We start from the raw sequence: 15,883 nt of genomic DNA on the forward strand, positions 1-15,883 counted from the left end.
CAAGTTCAAGAAGTAAAAATGATTGCAAAAGTCTACACACTCTCTCTTACAATTCTCAAGGGTAGATTTAATGATGTAAGTAAAATCTGTAATGATATAAAAACAAACATGACACAGGGCCGATTCTATGCCGCAGTAATAAGTCAGGTTGGCAAAGTTGTCCCTTTAAGAAGAAGTGGGCCATCAATAATAATAGTGCCACATGGCGGGACCTGCGCCCGTCTGTCCCTGCATTCCCAGGACACTTTTTCTTTATTACTGAAGAACAAAGACAGCTTGGGAGAAAGTCCAACACTCGGGAGCAGCAGCAAAGTGTGAACATCTGCGACCGCTGACATTAATTTCAGTTTCAGAGGATATTACAGGGAGATTTTTTGGATTTACAGCGTCTCTTCAGTTTACATCTCCAAAAACATTTACTAACAGTGCGGATATTTAGTTTTAGTCATTCGACATCATATTATGTGCGTTCAGGTCTTTTACTCCATTCACATCCAAAGCAGTCATGTGAGTATGCAAAATCATTCTCATCACCCTGTATTGAAAATTAGACTATACCTTCTAATGTACAGTCACTATACACTGTGTATATGATCCCCGGAACGGTGGCTTATGAGACCCCCCTCCCCCCACACCTGTCCACCGTACCATGGGAGGACACAACGCTGACATTCTTGGTAGTAGAAAGGCAGGGATACCGGTCATGGACTTTCCACAGAGCTTCCCATTCTGCAGCAGCCATTTTCATGGCAAAACAAGGGTCATCAGGCATTGTACAGAGGCTCTCGGGTGTGATGTCTGTACATATGGTACGTATATCATTTTCATTGTGGGGTGGATGGTGGCTTTAAAGGGGATCAGTCAGTAGATTTTTGCTATGTATCTGAGAGCAGCATAATGAAGGGACTGGGTGTTGTGTCACTTACTGAGCTGTATGTTGCTGTTTCAGTACAATCAGTGTTTTATCAGCAGGAGATTATCACTAGAGGACTAGTTGTCTTGTGCCTCTTAGTCCAACCCCAGGACTGACACCGTGTAGACAGAAAGCTGCCAATCAGGGGCAGGGTTATACACCGCTCTACTAAATCTTTGTATCACAACTGCTGCACCCAATAAAGTAAGTGATTGTCACGGCCGTCTCTCTGCACTATGAGATGAGTGACAGATTCAGGGCTAGAAAGCCATTTCTATGCAAGGCTCTCAATATTAAATGTAGTTTCCTTTCTTTTGGCATGTAATGGGTTAATGTCATTTTCTCCTTGCCAGCAGTATACTCATTACCTTTCCTCAGGTGCTTCTGATTTGGGACCACTCCCTATATATACCTGCTTCTCCCTGTAGAGGGTGCCGGTTATCCTAAATCCTCAGTCTGAGACTTGGCCTGGAGGTGGAAGTAGCTGTTTTAACCCTTTCTAACTGTTGTGGCGCAGTCCTGGTGCCTGCTGCCAAGAAGTTGGAGTTTATCCTTTGTTGATTGCCTGCTTGTCTTTCTTCCCTGGTGTGTTGTTTTAGTGCAGCGGTAGGACTAGTGATCCTTACCTGTCCACTCACTAGCCATGACTATTGTTTGATCACTCAGGGCTTCAGGTTCCTGTTCGACAACAAGTGAGTAACCTGTATAGGGACTGGCTAGGAGTTCAGGGTACAGTTGCCGATAAATGAGGAGGTTTCCATCTTCCTGCTCACTAGCGCTAGGACCCTTAAAGTGCCCCCGGTATACCCCTTGTTTCTTGTGTTGAAACTTATGTGTGTTTTTCCCAACACCGGACCTTCCCCAAGCCCATGCATGACAGTGATACCTTGCTGAAATCAGGCTCTCTGCTCCTACATCTTGCCTCATCAATTCCCTTAAAGCTAGATCATATTAAAACCCAGTTACTCCATGATTTCCATGCTTTCTTTGTAGAAATACAGGATGAGGTATAAGGCCCGCGCAGGACGTCAGACTGTGCTCTGTGCAGCAGCATACATGTCACATGCAGTACACAAATTACAGCGCAGTACATAGAGGGAAGTCAGGAGTGTTTCGCTTAAAGGCTTTTTCAGGAGACACCAGTATTATAAGTGGCAGATAGTGGCAAATTATAATTTGGAGTTCAGCAGTTTCTTTACGTTTGTAGTAACTTGTATCCTGCACTTCATTTTTTTTATGATTAATGTTGTTTTTTTTCCTTTTCTTTCTTTCCCACCTTGCAGGTTACATACTTCAATATTCAGAGGATAACAGTGAACAATGGGGCAGTTTTCCCATCAGTCCCAGCGAACGTTCCTACCGTTTGGAAAATTTGAAATGCGGCACTTGGTATAAATTTACTCTGACAGCCCAAAATGGAGTGGGGCCGGGACGCATCAGTGAGATCATAGAGGCAAAAACCCTTGGGAAAGGTACTGGAGTCTTGTCCTGCCCATCCAAAGCAGGAAGTAATTATACGTTATCCCGTTTTTTCTTTTTTCCTCTTGTTAAATACTTTTATAAATACGAGTAAATATGAATGTGATCATTTGTATTTCTTCTATTGTGTGTATACAGCATATAAATGTGTGGCCTATAGAGTATAGAGAGGCCGGGGCCGAAGGCTCACACGTCCAGTTGTCAACTGATTGGAACAAATCCGGTATTAAAAAAAACAAAACTAATGCCAGCCATTATGATGCTTTTTTCATAGACTTCAATGCTAAATAAAAACAGCAGCTGGAAGGAGGCAAGATATTTTGTGACACCTCTGTTTCCATTCAGTTGACTAAAGGGTGCTTTACACGCTGTGACATCGTTAGCGATCTCGTTAGCGATGTGACACGCCAGATCGCAGATGCGATCTGCTGAGGTCGCACATGTGACCGGCGCTATAAAAAACAACCTATGTGCGATCTCGGCAGATCGCATCTGTGATCTGGCGTGTCACATCGCTAACGAGATCGCTAACGATGTCGCAGCGTGTAAAGCACCCTTAAGTATTGTATTGGACTGTTATTGTATTGGATTGTTTTATTTCCGTATTTATGATCCAAAAATGGAAATAGCTACTGGACATGTGAACAGAGCCCAACATCGTGCTTCACAATATTTAAAAGAACGCGTTACCAGCTCAAAAGGGGCCAGTTTTTGCTTTTATTTTATTCTTAGTATTACCCTATTTACTTTTTTATATAGAATTTTTTAAATCCAAAATATGGTTCCAGAGAGATGGGTCTTTTCATTTAGTGCTGTTCTTTTATGGAGGGGGCGGTGCTCAGAGTAATTATACAGAAAAGCCCAAAGATACACCCCCGAGGATCCTGTGAGCCAATTGGGGAAATACTGGTAATTTGTATGGCCTTTACTAAGAATTTATTTTGTATGTGTATATTTCTAAAATACACTATGGTTCCAGAGATATGGACCTTTCCATTTAGTGCTGATTTTAATGGTCTTCACAGAGGGGGTGGTGCTCACAGAAAAGCCCAAAAATATGACTCCGAGGATCCTGTGAGCCATGCTTCCTTAGGGGGACTACTGTGAATTTTTATGGCCTTTACTGAATTTAAAAAAAAAAAAAAAAAATAAAAAATGTGTGTATATATATATATATATATATATATATATAATATATAATGTATATATATGTGTATGTATATATATGTGTGTGTATATATATATATATATATATATATATATATATATGTGTGTATATATATATATATATATATATATGTGTGTATATATATATATATATATATATATATATATATATATATATATATATATATACACACGGTATGTATATGTATTTATCTTAAATCCATAATATGGTTCCAGAGATATGGGCCTTTTCATTCAGTGCTGATTTTTAAGGCCTTTACGAAGGAAATGGTGCTCACAGAGTAATTATGCGCAGAAGCCTAAAGACACGCCCCCGAGGATCCTGTCAGTCACGCCCCCTTACAGGAATACAAGGAATTTGTATGGCCGTTACAGAATATTTTTTTTTAATTTTTTTTTTATATATTTTTAAAATCTACAATATGACTCCTGAGATATGGGCCTTTTCATTTAGTGTTAATTGATAAGATCATTGCAAAGGGGGCGGTACTCACAGAGTAGTTAGAGAAAAGCCAAAAGACATGCCCACGAGGATCCTATGAGCCACTCCCCTAGTAAAGACCATACAAATCAGCACTAAATATAAAGGCCCAGAACTCTGGAACTGTATGGGGGATTATAAAAAAAACTAAAAGCAGAACACTCAGGAAAGCAGCAGGAATAAAATAAGAGCAAAAACTGGACACTTTTGAGCTCATTACAGTTCCCCTTTAAATTGCCCAAATTGGGACATTTAAGTCTTCCCCCAGAAATGCCCCCATATTATCAGGGTGGGTTTGCATAAATCCTGTCTTTAGAAATAGGTACTAATGACAATAATTTAATATAATAGCTCTGGGTTTTGCCCTCTTACCGTGACCCTTGAGTCAGCTCCTCACACTTTTATCTCAATGTGGTTCCTCTGTAAAGGAGAATCGTGTAAACGTTTTCTCAACCCATTTTTAAACAATAGAACCAACCATGGCCGGATGTCCACTCTCCGCGACCCACGTGGTCTTTTTATATAGGAAAAAATCCAAGAAAAGAGGAGTGCCATTGCCTACCTGACCAAGGTTACATGGGGTGTACAAATCATAGACATTTAGATCCAAAACATCTGTGCACCCCAGCCATTTATCAAAAAATATCGCGAATATGCAGGAGTGGGCAACAAGTTTGCTGTTGACATGATCGTGGGAGCTTTTATTTTGCTACCTCCACAACTGTGTTTATTAATATGTAAGTGGGGGGTACGATACCTAAGAAGATGGGGGGTTCATTTTTACAAATCTCCACAATGGACCATTTTAAGGAAAACAAATGATGTGGGTTGGTTGCTGTAACCACCTTCCATGGGTATCCGCACTGTGACTTTACGAGGCCATGATTTTTGGCACAGTCCGTTGCTGTATTTCATTTTCTATATGAATTGTTCTTCGCGGCTATGAATATTTATGGGTTTGCAGTGAAAGCCGCATATATTTTCCTGGGTCAGTCGCTGTTTGCTCGCTTTCAACATCAATATATCTAGTTTGCACTTCTTGGAAAGTAGAAGCGTGACTTTGTCTTCTGTGGAGTCGCATTAAGAAGTAAATCTGCTCTTTCCTTGACCTTTTTTCTTCTATCTTATAGCAGTATTCGTTTAGAAATATTAACTATTTCAGTCTATTGGATTTACTAAGATCAGAACACATGACGGGATCACAAGAGTCACTTCAGAATTGAATTCAGTCAAACACGTAAGGGTTTCTCCTTTCAGTGCCATTTTTTTCCAGATAATGCAGCGGGATGGAGAAAGGTCATTTAAAGTGTTAATTTGCAATGTGTGACGCTACAACATATGAGGCATATTGACATCGGAGACCTCATGGAGACTTTGTGCTTGAGACCTCATGGTTGCCACATTATCTACCAACGATTTATGGAAATTCCAATGAAGAGATCTTCAAGGCTGAGAAAATGAACAGATGCTGGTGGTCACATCGTCCGCAGAAGACTCCAGTTCTTCAGTCCATTGTGTTCATCCTTTTAGATTTATAAAACATAGATTTCGTTAGGGTCATCTAAGACTCCTGGAAATGGCATGGTCCCTCTTGCATTAAGTTGACAATTCTTCTTAAATGACAACAAGACTGGTCCCTGGGTCAGAAACTTCTACAAAATGTATCCACAGTTCCCACCGATCTGGAGGAGATGCCAAAAGATCTCTGATAATAGAAGTTTTAAATTTCATATGTGAAGACCATGAATCGAAAGGTCTACGAAAACCAGTTGATCCAAAATGTTTTCTGTAATCCATCAATATATACTGTATGGTCATCCTCTTCTCTTTTGTAAGGACTCTTGTATCTAGTCCTTGAGAAACAATATGTGGCGATGCAACGTTTTTATGTTTTCAGCCCATGTATGGAGATCAGAGGAGGTATCTGTGTATGGAGATGAGTGGAGAAATCAATGTATGGTTATTCGTGGAGGAAGCCATGTATGGAGATCAAAGGAGGAATCCATGTATGGAGATCAGAGGAGGAATCCGTGTATGAAGATCAGTGGAGGAATCCATGTATGGAGATCAGTGGAGGAATCCATGTATGGAGATCAGTGGAGGAATCCATGTATGGAGATCAGAGGAGGAATCCATGTATGGAGATCAGAGCAGGAACCCATGTATGGAGATCAAAGGAGTTATCTGTGTATGGAGATGAGTGGAGAAATCAATGTATGGTTATTCGTGGAGGAAGCCATGTATGGAGATCAGAGGAGGAATCCATGTATGGAGATCTGAGGAGGAATCCATGTATGGAGATCTGAGGAGGAATCCATGTATGGAGATCAGAGGAGGAATCCATGTATGGAGATCAGAGGAGGAATCCATGTATGGAGATCTGAGGAGGAATCCATGTATGGAGATCTGAGGAGGAATCCATGTATGGAGATCAGAGGAGGAATCCATGTATGGAGATCAGAGGAGGAATCCATGTATGGAGATCAGAGGAGGAATCCATGTATGGAGATCAGAGGAGGAATCCATGTATGGAGATCTGAGGAGGAATCCATGTATGGAGATCTGAGAAGCAATCCATGTATGGAGATCAGAGGAGGAATCCATGTATGGAGATCAGAGGAGGAATCCATGTATGGAGATCAGAGGAGGAATCCATGTATGGAGATCAGAGCAGGAACCCATGTATGGAGATCAGAGGAGGTATCTGTGTATGGAGATGAGTGGAGAAATCAATGTATGGTTATTCGTGGAGGAAGCCATGTATGGAGATCGGAGGAGGAATGAGATAAGTAAAGGAATCCATGCATGGAGATCAGAGGAGGAACCCATGTACTGAGATCAGTGGAGGAACCCATGTACGGAGATCAGTGGAGGAACCCATGTACGGAGATCAGTGGAGGAACCCATGTACGGAGATCAGTGGAGGAACCCATGTACGGAGATTAGTGGAGGAACCCATGTACGGAGATCAGTGGAGGAACCCATGTACGGAGATCAGTGGAGGAACCCATGTACGGAGATCAGTGGAGGAACCCATGTACGGAGATCAGTGGAGGAACCCATGTACGGATATCAGTGGAGGTATCCATGTACGGAGATCAGTGGAGGAACCCATGTACGGAGATTAGTGGAGGAACCCATGTACGGAGATCAGTGGAGGAACCCATGTACGGAGATCAGTGGAGGAACCCATGTACGGAGATCAGTGGAGGAACCCATGTACGGAGATCAGTGGAGGAACCCATGTACGGATATCAGTGGAGGTATCCATGTACGGAGATCAGAGGAGCAATCCATGTATGGAGATCAGTGGAGGTATCCATGTACGGAGATCAGTGGAGGAATCCACGTATGGAGATCAGAGGAGGAATCCATGTACGGAGATCAGAGGAGGAATCCATGTACGGAGATCAGAGGAGGAATTCATGTAGATCACAGGAGGAAAAATGCTAAATCAAAAGTAATTTCCTTTTAATCCAGAATTGGTACAATTTTTGTTAGATTTGGGATTACAGACACATGACACACGAGTTATGAATCATTGCCGTATGTTGATCCATTATAAATTGATCTTCTGCCTTATGAAATATATGTCACTGGTGAAAGACAATGAGAGCTAGAGGAGGAACAAGTGACAAAGTACCACATTAGGGGCCAGTGGCTTAATCAGAAGGGCCAGATGTCAGGATTATGGGAAAAGCTTCAAGATGTGGTCAAGTTGAATTGAAGGATCATCAATAGAGGAACATTAGTAGTCAAAGGAGATACCAGAGTGACCCTGGTGTAAAATATAAGATCAGCAGATTTAAGCAGTAACAGGAACAATCAGACTTATTTAAGGGTGTACCCACAAAATCCTGCTATTCTGTGTCACCTTGGTGGAGCTCCTGTGGTTTGGTTATTTTAACCATCCATAAAATTAGCATCATGCCTGGTTTCTTTCTAGGTGGCCACAGATATTAGATTTTCCAAAAGTGCTTTGAATCTTTAGAGAAGTCAAGTAAGGAAGTCAAAAAGTGTCCACACTGTGAGGCTGCCCTCACTGAATGTATTCGGAGACACTCGCTTGGCTGCTTGAATGGTTTCTATTTAAATAGTCCAGGCACTTTAATTAAGGCACACTTTAACTGCTGTCCAGCAACGTAACTGTGAGGTAAATCTGGAGATATGACGATAAATCATGATATTCAAGTATGTCAGGAAGCCCTCTCCTGGTGTCACCCCCCCTTTCCTTCACACAACTGGTTTAGCAACAAATCCCATGGCCATCTCCTGTGATATGGAGATGAGGTGGTGTGGGAACAATGGACACAGGATGACTCCCTGCCGTCACCCTGTAACAAGAGTTGTATCTCATTAGCAAGGCTATGGAACTAGCTAGACAGAACGACTCCAGTAAAAAATGGTTCATATCTCGCGGGCCATATTTCCGATAAATACGGCAACCATAAAAATGGTGTCTCCGCATGCGGACGATGCCGGCACACCCTTTTTATGGGAGCAGGACATTGGGAAATGCCCCAGGCGTGATATCAGCCAATGGGGAACTGGCAGGCAGGTCATGAGTCCCCTCGTTCTGTAGCTAAATTCATAACTGTCACAATGAGAGCATTGGCGTCCGCCTACGACGCTCCCAGGCAAAGTTATGGCCCATATTCCATGTTGTGGATTGTCCATAACTCAAGCCAGGGGTGGAGCAGTGCTTCCCTGTGAGGTCACTAAGGTAGGAGGGGACCTGGATCTGCCCAGGTTGATAACCCTACTTCGGCCATTTTCCAGTGTTCTTTTCGCTGGGGGCACGTGTAGGAAACATCTGTGGGAAGGATCCTAGAAACCTGGGTACAGCGCCCCCCTGTGGCCAGACGCAACAAGGTAACTGCTGGAACTGTGTATGCCTGTTTGTAACCCATGCTTTGATTGTAACTGTACTCTGACATATGTATATTCTGTAGATTCCCTATTGTATATATTGTAGTTTCTAGTGTGCTTTAGGCTGATTAAATTATATAATTAATCTTGGGCTGTTCTGTTATCTCGATCTTGAATCCCACGTCTGTGTGTTCGGCTAATAGTTACCGTAAATCGGTTGGTGGCAGCGAATTGTGCCAAGGATTATTGTGGGGAGGCCAGTGAGATTCGGGGAGATTTTATATATTCCGCCCGCGGAGGTCGGGGGAATATATACCTTACTCTCACCGGGGACCCTTCAATAATCGGCATAAGTAGTATAGCGGCCTCCTTGCTTATGGTCGGGCAATTCCATAATTGGCCTGACTATAAGAGGGGCGCTAGAGAGCGCGTCACGTGCTCTGTCTGTCGGTCGGGAGGTATAAAGGAGGGGTGACCCCCACTTGTTACCCCCCGATTGTGACGTACTGGTAGCCAGCGCGGGGGATTTCTGAGTGACCCCCCCGGTGGTTTGTGACATATTGGTGGCATAGCGGTGGGATCGAGATAATAGTGGGTGTGAGTGTGAGACCCATACTCCCAGACACTAAAGACTGCCTGCAGCAGCTGTGGCTGCTGGGGTCTTCAGACTAGCTCAACACTAGAGTGTCAGAGTGCAGATACTGTAAGGTGTGTGGAGGCATCAGGTGTCAGTTCTGTGTCAGTGACCAAAAGTCTGCAAGAATGGCTGATGGCACCAGGAGCAGAGCTATGCAACTGGCCAATGCTAAGGCAGGAGCCGAAGAGAGGGAGGACGGTGCTGTGGACAGCAATGAGGAGGTTGCCCACGAGGCCTCCAGGAGCTCGACGCCAGAAAACCGTTCTGCCGAGGACATTGCGCAACCTGGCACTGCTGGACAAGATGAGGAGGAGCTCACCCAAGGTTCCTCAACGAGCCAGATGCCAGCCCTCCGCTCTGAAAGGGACAGTGAATCGCCTAGCTCTGCAGCGTGCCGCAGTTCACCACGTGCCATTCCACCGAGCCTGGGAGGCTCGGATAGCCTTCTTCAAATGGCTATGGCCCTTCTCCAGGCTGGAGACCAGAAGGGCTACAAGGAACTCCTGGCAGAGCGCAGGGCAGAGCGGCAGGCAGCGCGTGACGCTGAGGCTGCGGAGCGGCACGCAGAGCGTGAGGCTGCGGAGCGAGAGCGGCAGGCAGCGCGTGAAGAGCGAGAGCGACAGGCAGACCGTGACTACCAGCTGCAGCTAGCTCAGCTCCGGCCCTCATCAGCCACATGTGACCTTCGAGACACCAAACTTCCAAAGGTCCGTGTTGAGGACTTCCCAGTGCTGGAGAAGGATGGAGACTTGGACTCTTTCTTGACTGCTTTTGAACGGACTTGCTTGCAGCACCATCTGGACAAGGACCAGTGGGCCAAATACCTGACCCCCCGTTTAAGGGGTAAGGCCCTGGATATCCTTGGGGACTTGCCTGCTGAGGCAGATCAGGGCTACGACACCATCAAGCGGGCCCTGATCCAACAGTACAACCTCACTCCAGAGTCCTACCGCAAGAAGTTCCGGAGCCTACAGAAGGGACCAAAGGACTCCTGGGCTGACCACCGGCGGGCACTTGCCCGAGCTGCCGACCACTGGACCCAAGGCCTGCAGCTTTCCACCGGACCGGAGATCCTGGACTTGTTCATCACGGAGCAACTCTTGTGGAACTGCCCTGAGGATCTCCGCCAGTTCATCCGAGACCAGAAGCCAAAGGGGTCCACGGCTACAGCTGCCCTTGCCGATGACTACACCAACAACCGGGCCCCTGAGGCCAGGAGAGCGGCCACCAGCAGCACCTGGAGAGGGGGTAAGATGAATTCTGCGACTGCCCCACCTGCCCCTAGACTGCAGGGGGTGTCCCCCTCAACTCCCCTCTCCAGGCCCGTGGCGGAACCAAGACGGTGCCACCAGTGCAACCTACCTGGACACTTCAAGGCCATGTGCCCTCAGCGTCCCAAGGCCCCGGCTCCGTCCCCGTCCCAAGGGCCGCCCAAGGTGTATTGTGTGGGTGGGGGTGGTGGTAGGTCCCTGGACAGCTTCCAACCTGTCACCGTCGGCCGGTCTGTGACCATAGGACTGCGAGACAGCGCCTCGGAGGTGACTCTGGTGCGGCCTGAGATGGTGTCCCCCCAAGACTTGATCCCTGGAAAAACCCTCGCTGTCTCCGGGATTGGAGGCATTGACCCGGCGCTGCCTGTTGCTGACATTTATGTGGACTGGGGCGCAGGGCGAGGGGTGAGGGAGGTGGGGATAACTGATCGGATCCCTGCAAACGTGCTACTTGGGACAGATTTGGGGCCGATAACCTCCCAGTTTGGGCCCCCCCCAAGGGCTGAACCTTCAGCCAGTACTGACATGACTCCTGACAATGTTAATGTGTTATCTATGAATGATGTAAGGGAGGAGGGAGTGAACTCTGATATTTCTGCTTGCACAGACACCATAGACACACACGCAGCTGCAGCTGTGACAGGAGGGGAGGGGGTCAGAGAAAGGTGTGACAATGCCTCTACAAGTAACCAGCCTGTGAGCTGGGATCTGTTGCCCTCTGCAGGGATAAGCAGAGAGCAGGGTGCTGCAGGGGGAGGACCAGTGTGTGGGGTGGGGGCTACCACAACAAATGTGGGGTCCCCAGAGATTTCACAGCGGGGTTCTGTTGCTGCAGGAGGGGAACAGGCAGGTGAGATTGGGGCCGGTCCAGGAGCGGAAGTGCTCCCAGGTAAGATCTCGGTGCATGGTTCCCCCACAACCGGGGTGTCAGGAAGCCAGGTAGGTCTGCCTGAACCGGCGACTTGGTCAGGAACGGAGGAGGAGCAGGCACGACCCACGGTCGCAGCGGCTGTGGCCGCTGTCACCCGCAGTGGGAGTGCTGGAAGCCAAGGGGCCTCCCAGAGGTCCGATAGCTCTTCCCCTTCTGACCCAGTGGCAGCCGAGTCAGGTGGAGGCCAGGACACAGGTCCCGGGGTACTGACCGAAGATGTGACAGTCTCGTCGATTCTGGCCACATCTAGTCAGGGGTTTCAGGCAGCGTTAGAAGCTGACGACAGCCTGAAAGCTCTTAAGGAGCAGGCGGCACAGCCTCCCTCGGACTCGGACCCGGAGCGAGTGGTCTGGGACCAAGGACGGCTGTACCGGGCCACGGTCCAGCAGGGTTCACCGGAGGCGTGGCCCAGGGACCGACAGTTGGTGGTACCCTATCCGTTCCGGACGGAGTTGTTGCGGATCGCACATGAGATTCCGATGGCCGGACACCTAGGGATCGCTAAGACCAAGGCCAGGTTAAACCAGCATTTCTACTGGCCAAAAATGGGGGCCGATGTGGCTGCCTACTGCCGTTCGTGTGAAACCTGTCAGAGAGTGGGGAAGGCGGGGCCACACCCCAAAGCCCCACTGGTATCTCTGCCAATCATCGATGAGCCTTTCAGGAGGGTGGCTGTGGATCTGGTCGGCCCGCTGGCCATCCCCAGCAGCTCCGGGAAACGCTTCATACTGACGGTAGTGGACTATGCCACCCGGTACCCGGAAGCAGTGGCCTTGTCGTCCATTCGGGCTGACAAGGTGGCCACCGCATTGCTGGAGATTTTCTCCCGAGTGGGTTTTCCCCAGGAAATGCTCACTGACCGGGGGACCCAATTCATGTCCCAGCTGATGGAGGCCCTCTGTAAGCAAGTCCAGGTGCGACATCTGGTGGCCAGCCCGTACCATCCACAGACTAATGGCCTGTGCGAGCGGTTTAATGGCACCTTAAAGCAGATGCTTAAGATGTTGGTCGACTCCCATGGGCGTGACTGGGAGCGGTATCTCCCACACCTGTTATTTGCTTACCGGGAGGTTCCACAGGCCTCAACAGGATTCTCACCGTTTGAGCTCCTGTACGGGCGACGTGTGCGGGGCCCCCTGGCTCTGGTGAAAGAGGCTTGGGAAGGGGATTTGGCCACCCCTGGAGTGTCGATTATCGAGTATGTCATGCGCTTCCGGGACAAAATGCAGGCCTTGACGCAACTGGTACACGACAATATGGCTCAAGCCCAGGCCGATCAGAAGCGTTGGTACGACCAGAACGCTTGTGAGAGGACCTACCAAGTGGGTCAAAAGGTGTGGGTACTGGTCCCCGTACCACAGGACAAGCTTCAGGCAGCCTGGGAAGGCCCATACCTCGTGTACCAGCAGCTCAACCCTGTAACGTACCTGGTCACCCTGGACCCTGCCCGTGGAAGGCGGAAGCCCTTCCATGTGAACATGATGAAGGCACATCATGAGCGGGAGGCATGTGCGCTCCCCGTGTGCAACCTGCCCGAGGAGGGAGAAGCGGAAACCCTCTTGGATATGCTAGCCCAGGTTAGGGCAGGCGGATCCATTGAGGATGTGGAGGTTGGCCACCAGCTCTTGGAAGACCAACGGTCCCAGCTGTGGGCCACCCTCCTCCCCTTCCGGGGGTTGTTTACCAACCAGCCCGGAAGGACTGACTTGGCTGTCCATCACGTGGACACTGGGGATCATCCCCCGATCCGGCGTTCAGCATATCGGGTCTCCCTGGAGGTGCAGCAACACATGCGCCAGGAGATTGCCGAGATGCTGAAGCTGGGGGTGATCCAGGCATCCAACAGCGCTTGGGCCTCGCCTGTAGTCCTCGTCCCTAAGAAGGACCGAACCACTCGGTTCTGCGTGGACTACAGGGGGCTCAATGCGGTCACGGTCGCCGATGCGTACCCAATGCCACGCATCGATGACCTGCTCGATCAGTTGGCCGGGGCTCAGTACCTGACCATCATGGATCTGAGCCGGGGATATTGGCAGATCCCCCTGACTCGCAAGGCCAGGGAACGCTCTGCCTTTATTACCCCATTTGGACTGTACGAGTCCACGGTGATGCCATTCGGGATGAGGAATGCCCCTGCCACTTTCCAGCGGATGGTCAACACCCTGCTCAAGGGACTTGAAGGGTACGCGGCCGCGTACCTGGATGACATTGCCGTCTTCAGTCCCACCTGGGAGGACCACCTAGAGCATCTAGCACAGGTGCTCAGGCGGATCCACCGGGCAGGTTTGACCATCAAGCCGGGAAAGTGTCAGCTGGCCATGAGCGAGGTCCAGTACCTCGGTCACCGGGTAGGTGGGAGAACACTGAAGCCCGAGCCTGAGAAAGTGGAAGCCATCGCATCCTGGCCCACCCCCAGGACCAAGAAGCAGGTGATGTCCTTCTTGGGGACCGCTGGGTACTATAGGAGGTTTGTTCCATGCTATAGTAGCCTGGCAAAGCCCTTGACGGACCTCACCAAGAAGAAGCTGCCCTCTGCAGTCGATTGGACAATGGACTGCGAGACAGCCTTCCGGGCCCTAAAGGACGCCCTGTCCAGCCCGCCCGTGCTACAGGCAGCCGACTTCACGCGGCCGTTTGTAGTACAGACCGACGCCAGTGACTTCGGCCTCGGTGCGGTGCTCAGCCAGGTGGACTCTGCGAGCCAAGAGCACCCAGTCTTGTACCTGAGCAGGAAGCTGTTACCAAGGGAAGTTGCCTATTCCACGATGGAGAAGGAGTGCCTGGCCATAGTGTGGGCCCTGCAGCGTCTGCAACCCTATCTATACGGGCGCCACTTCATCGTGGAGACGGACCACAATCCCCTCAGCTGGTTGCACACCGTCTCTGGGACGAATGGGCGATTGTTGCGATGGAGCCTTGCGCTCCAGCAATACAACTTCACCATTCGCCACAAAAGGGGCCGTGACCACGGTAACGCAGACGGGCTGTCCCGACAAGGAGAGGTCGCGGACGGGCGCACGGGGGAACACCGGAGTGTGCTGCCCCCTAGCGCCCTCAAAAGGGGGGAGGTGTGAGGTAAATCCGGAGATATGACGATAAATCATGATATTCAAGTATGTCAGGAAGCCCTCTCCTGGTGTCACCCCCCCTTTCCTTCACACAACTGGTTTAGCAACAAATCCCATGGCCATCTCCTGTGATATGGAGATGAGGTGGTGTGGGAACAATGGACACAGGATGACTCCCTGCCGTCACCCTGTAACAAGAGTTGTATCTCATTAGCAAGGCTATGGAACTAGCTAGACAGAACGACTCCAGTAAAAAATGGTTCATATCTCGCGGGCCATATTTCCGATAAATACGGCAACCATAAAAATGGTGTCTCCGCATGCGGACGATGCCGGCACACCCTTTTTATGGGAGCAGGACATTGGGAAATGCCCCAGGCGTGATATCAGCCAATGGGGAACTGGCAGGCAGGTCATGAGTCCCCTCGTTCTGTAGCTAAATTCATAACTGTCACAATGAGAGCATTGGCGTCCGCCTACGACGCTCCCAGGCAAAGTTATGGCCCATATTCCATGTTGTGGATTGTCCATAACTCAAGCCAGGGGTGGAGCAGTGCTTCCCTGTGAGGTCACTAAGGTAGGAGGGGACCTGGATCTGCCCAGGTTGATAACCCTACTTCGGCCATTTTCCAGTGTTCTTTTCGCTGGGGGCACGTGTAGGAAACATCTGTGGGAAGGATCCTAGAAACCTGGGTACAGCGCCCCCCTGTGGCCAGACGCAACAAGGTAACTGCTGGAACTGTGTATGCCTGTTTGTAACCCATGCTTTGATTGTAACTGTACTCTGACATATGTATATTCTGTAGATTCCCTATTGTATATATTGTAGTTTCTAGTGTGCTTTAGGCTGATTAAATTATATAATTAATCTTGGGCTGTTCTGTTATCTCGATCTTGAATCCCACGTCTGTGTGTTCGGCTAATAGTTACCGTGAAGCGGTTGGTGGCAGCGAATTGTGCCAAGGATTATTGTGGGGAGGCCAGTGAGATTCGGGGAGATTTTATATATTCCGCCCGCGGAGGTCGGGGGAATATATACCTTACTC

The 15,883-nt window shown here is 48.8% G+C and overlaps 1 protein-coding gene across 2 annotated transcripts in view; it reads left to right on the top strand.

Moving 5' to 3' along the window:
- Positions 1-15,883, top strand: part of DSCAM (DS cell adhesion molecule) — a 656,562-nt gene that overhangs the window by 511,641 nt on the left and 129,038 nt on the right. The window contains exon 25 of one of the 2 annotated variants that reach the window (XM_075334961.1): positions 2,197-2,421. In XM_075334961.1, the coding sequence (XP_075191076.1) occupies positions 2,197-2,421 (225 nt within the window). The remainder of the gene's footprint in view (positions 1-2,196; positions 2,422-15,883) is intronic. The other variant, XM_075334962.1, reaches the window with a different exon arrangement.

Source organism: Anomaloglossus baeobatrachus, chromosome 2 (assembly GCF_048569485.1).
Source record: "Anomaloglossus baeobatrachus isolate aAnoBae1 chromosome 2, aAnoBae1.hap1, whole genome shotgun sequence".
Classification (NCBI taxonomy): domain Eukaryota; kingdom Metazoa; phylum Chordata; class Amphibia; order Anura; family Aromobatidae; genus Anomaloglossus; species Anomaloglossus baeobatrachus.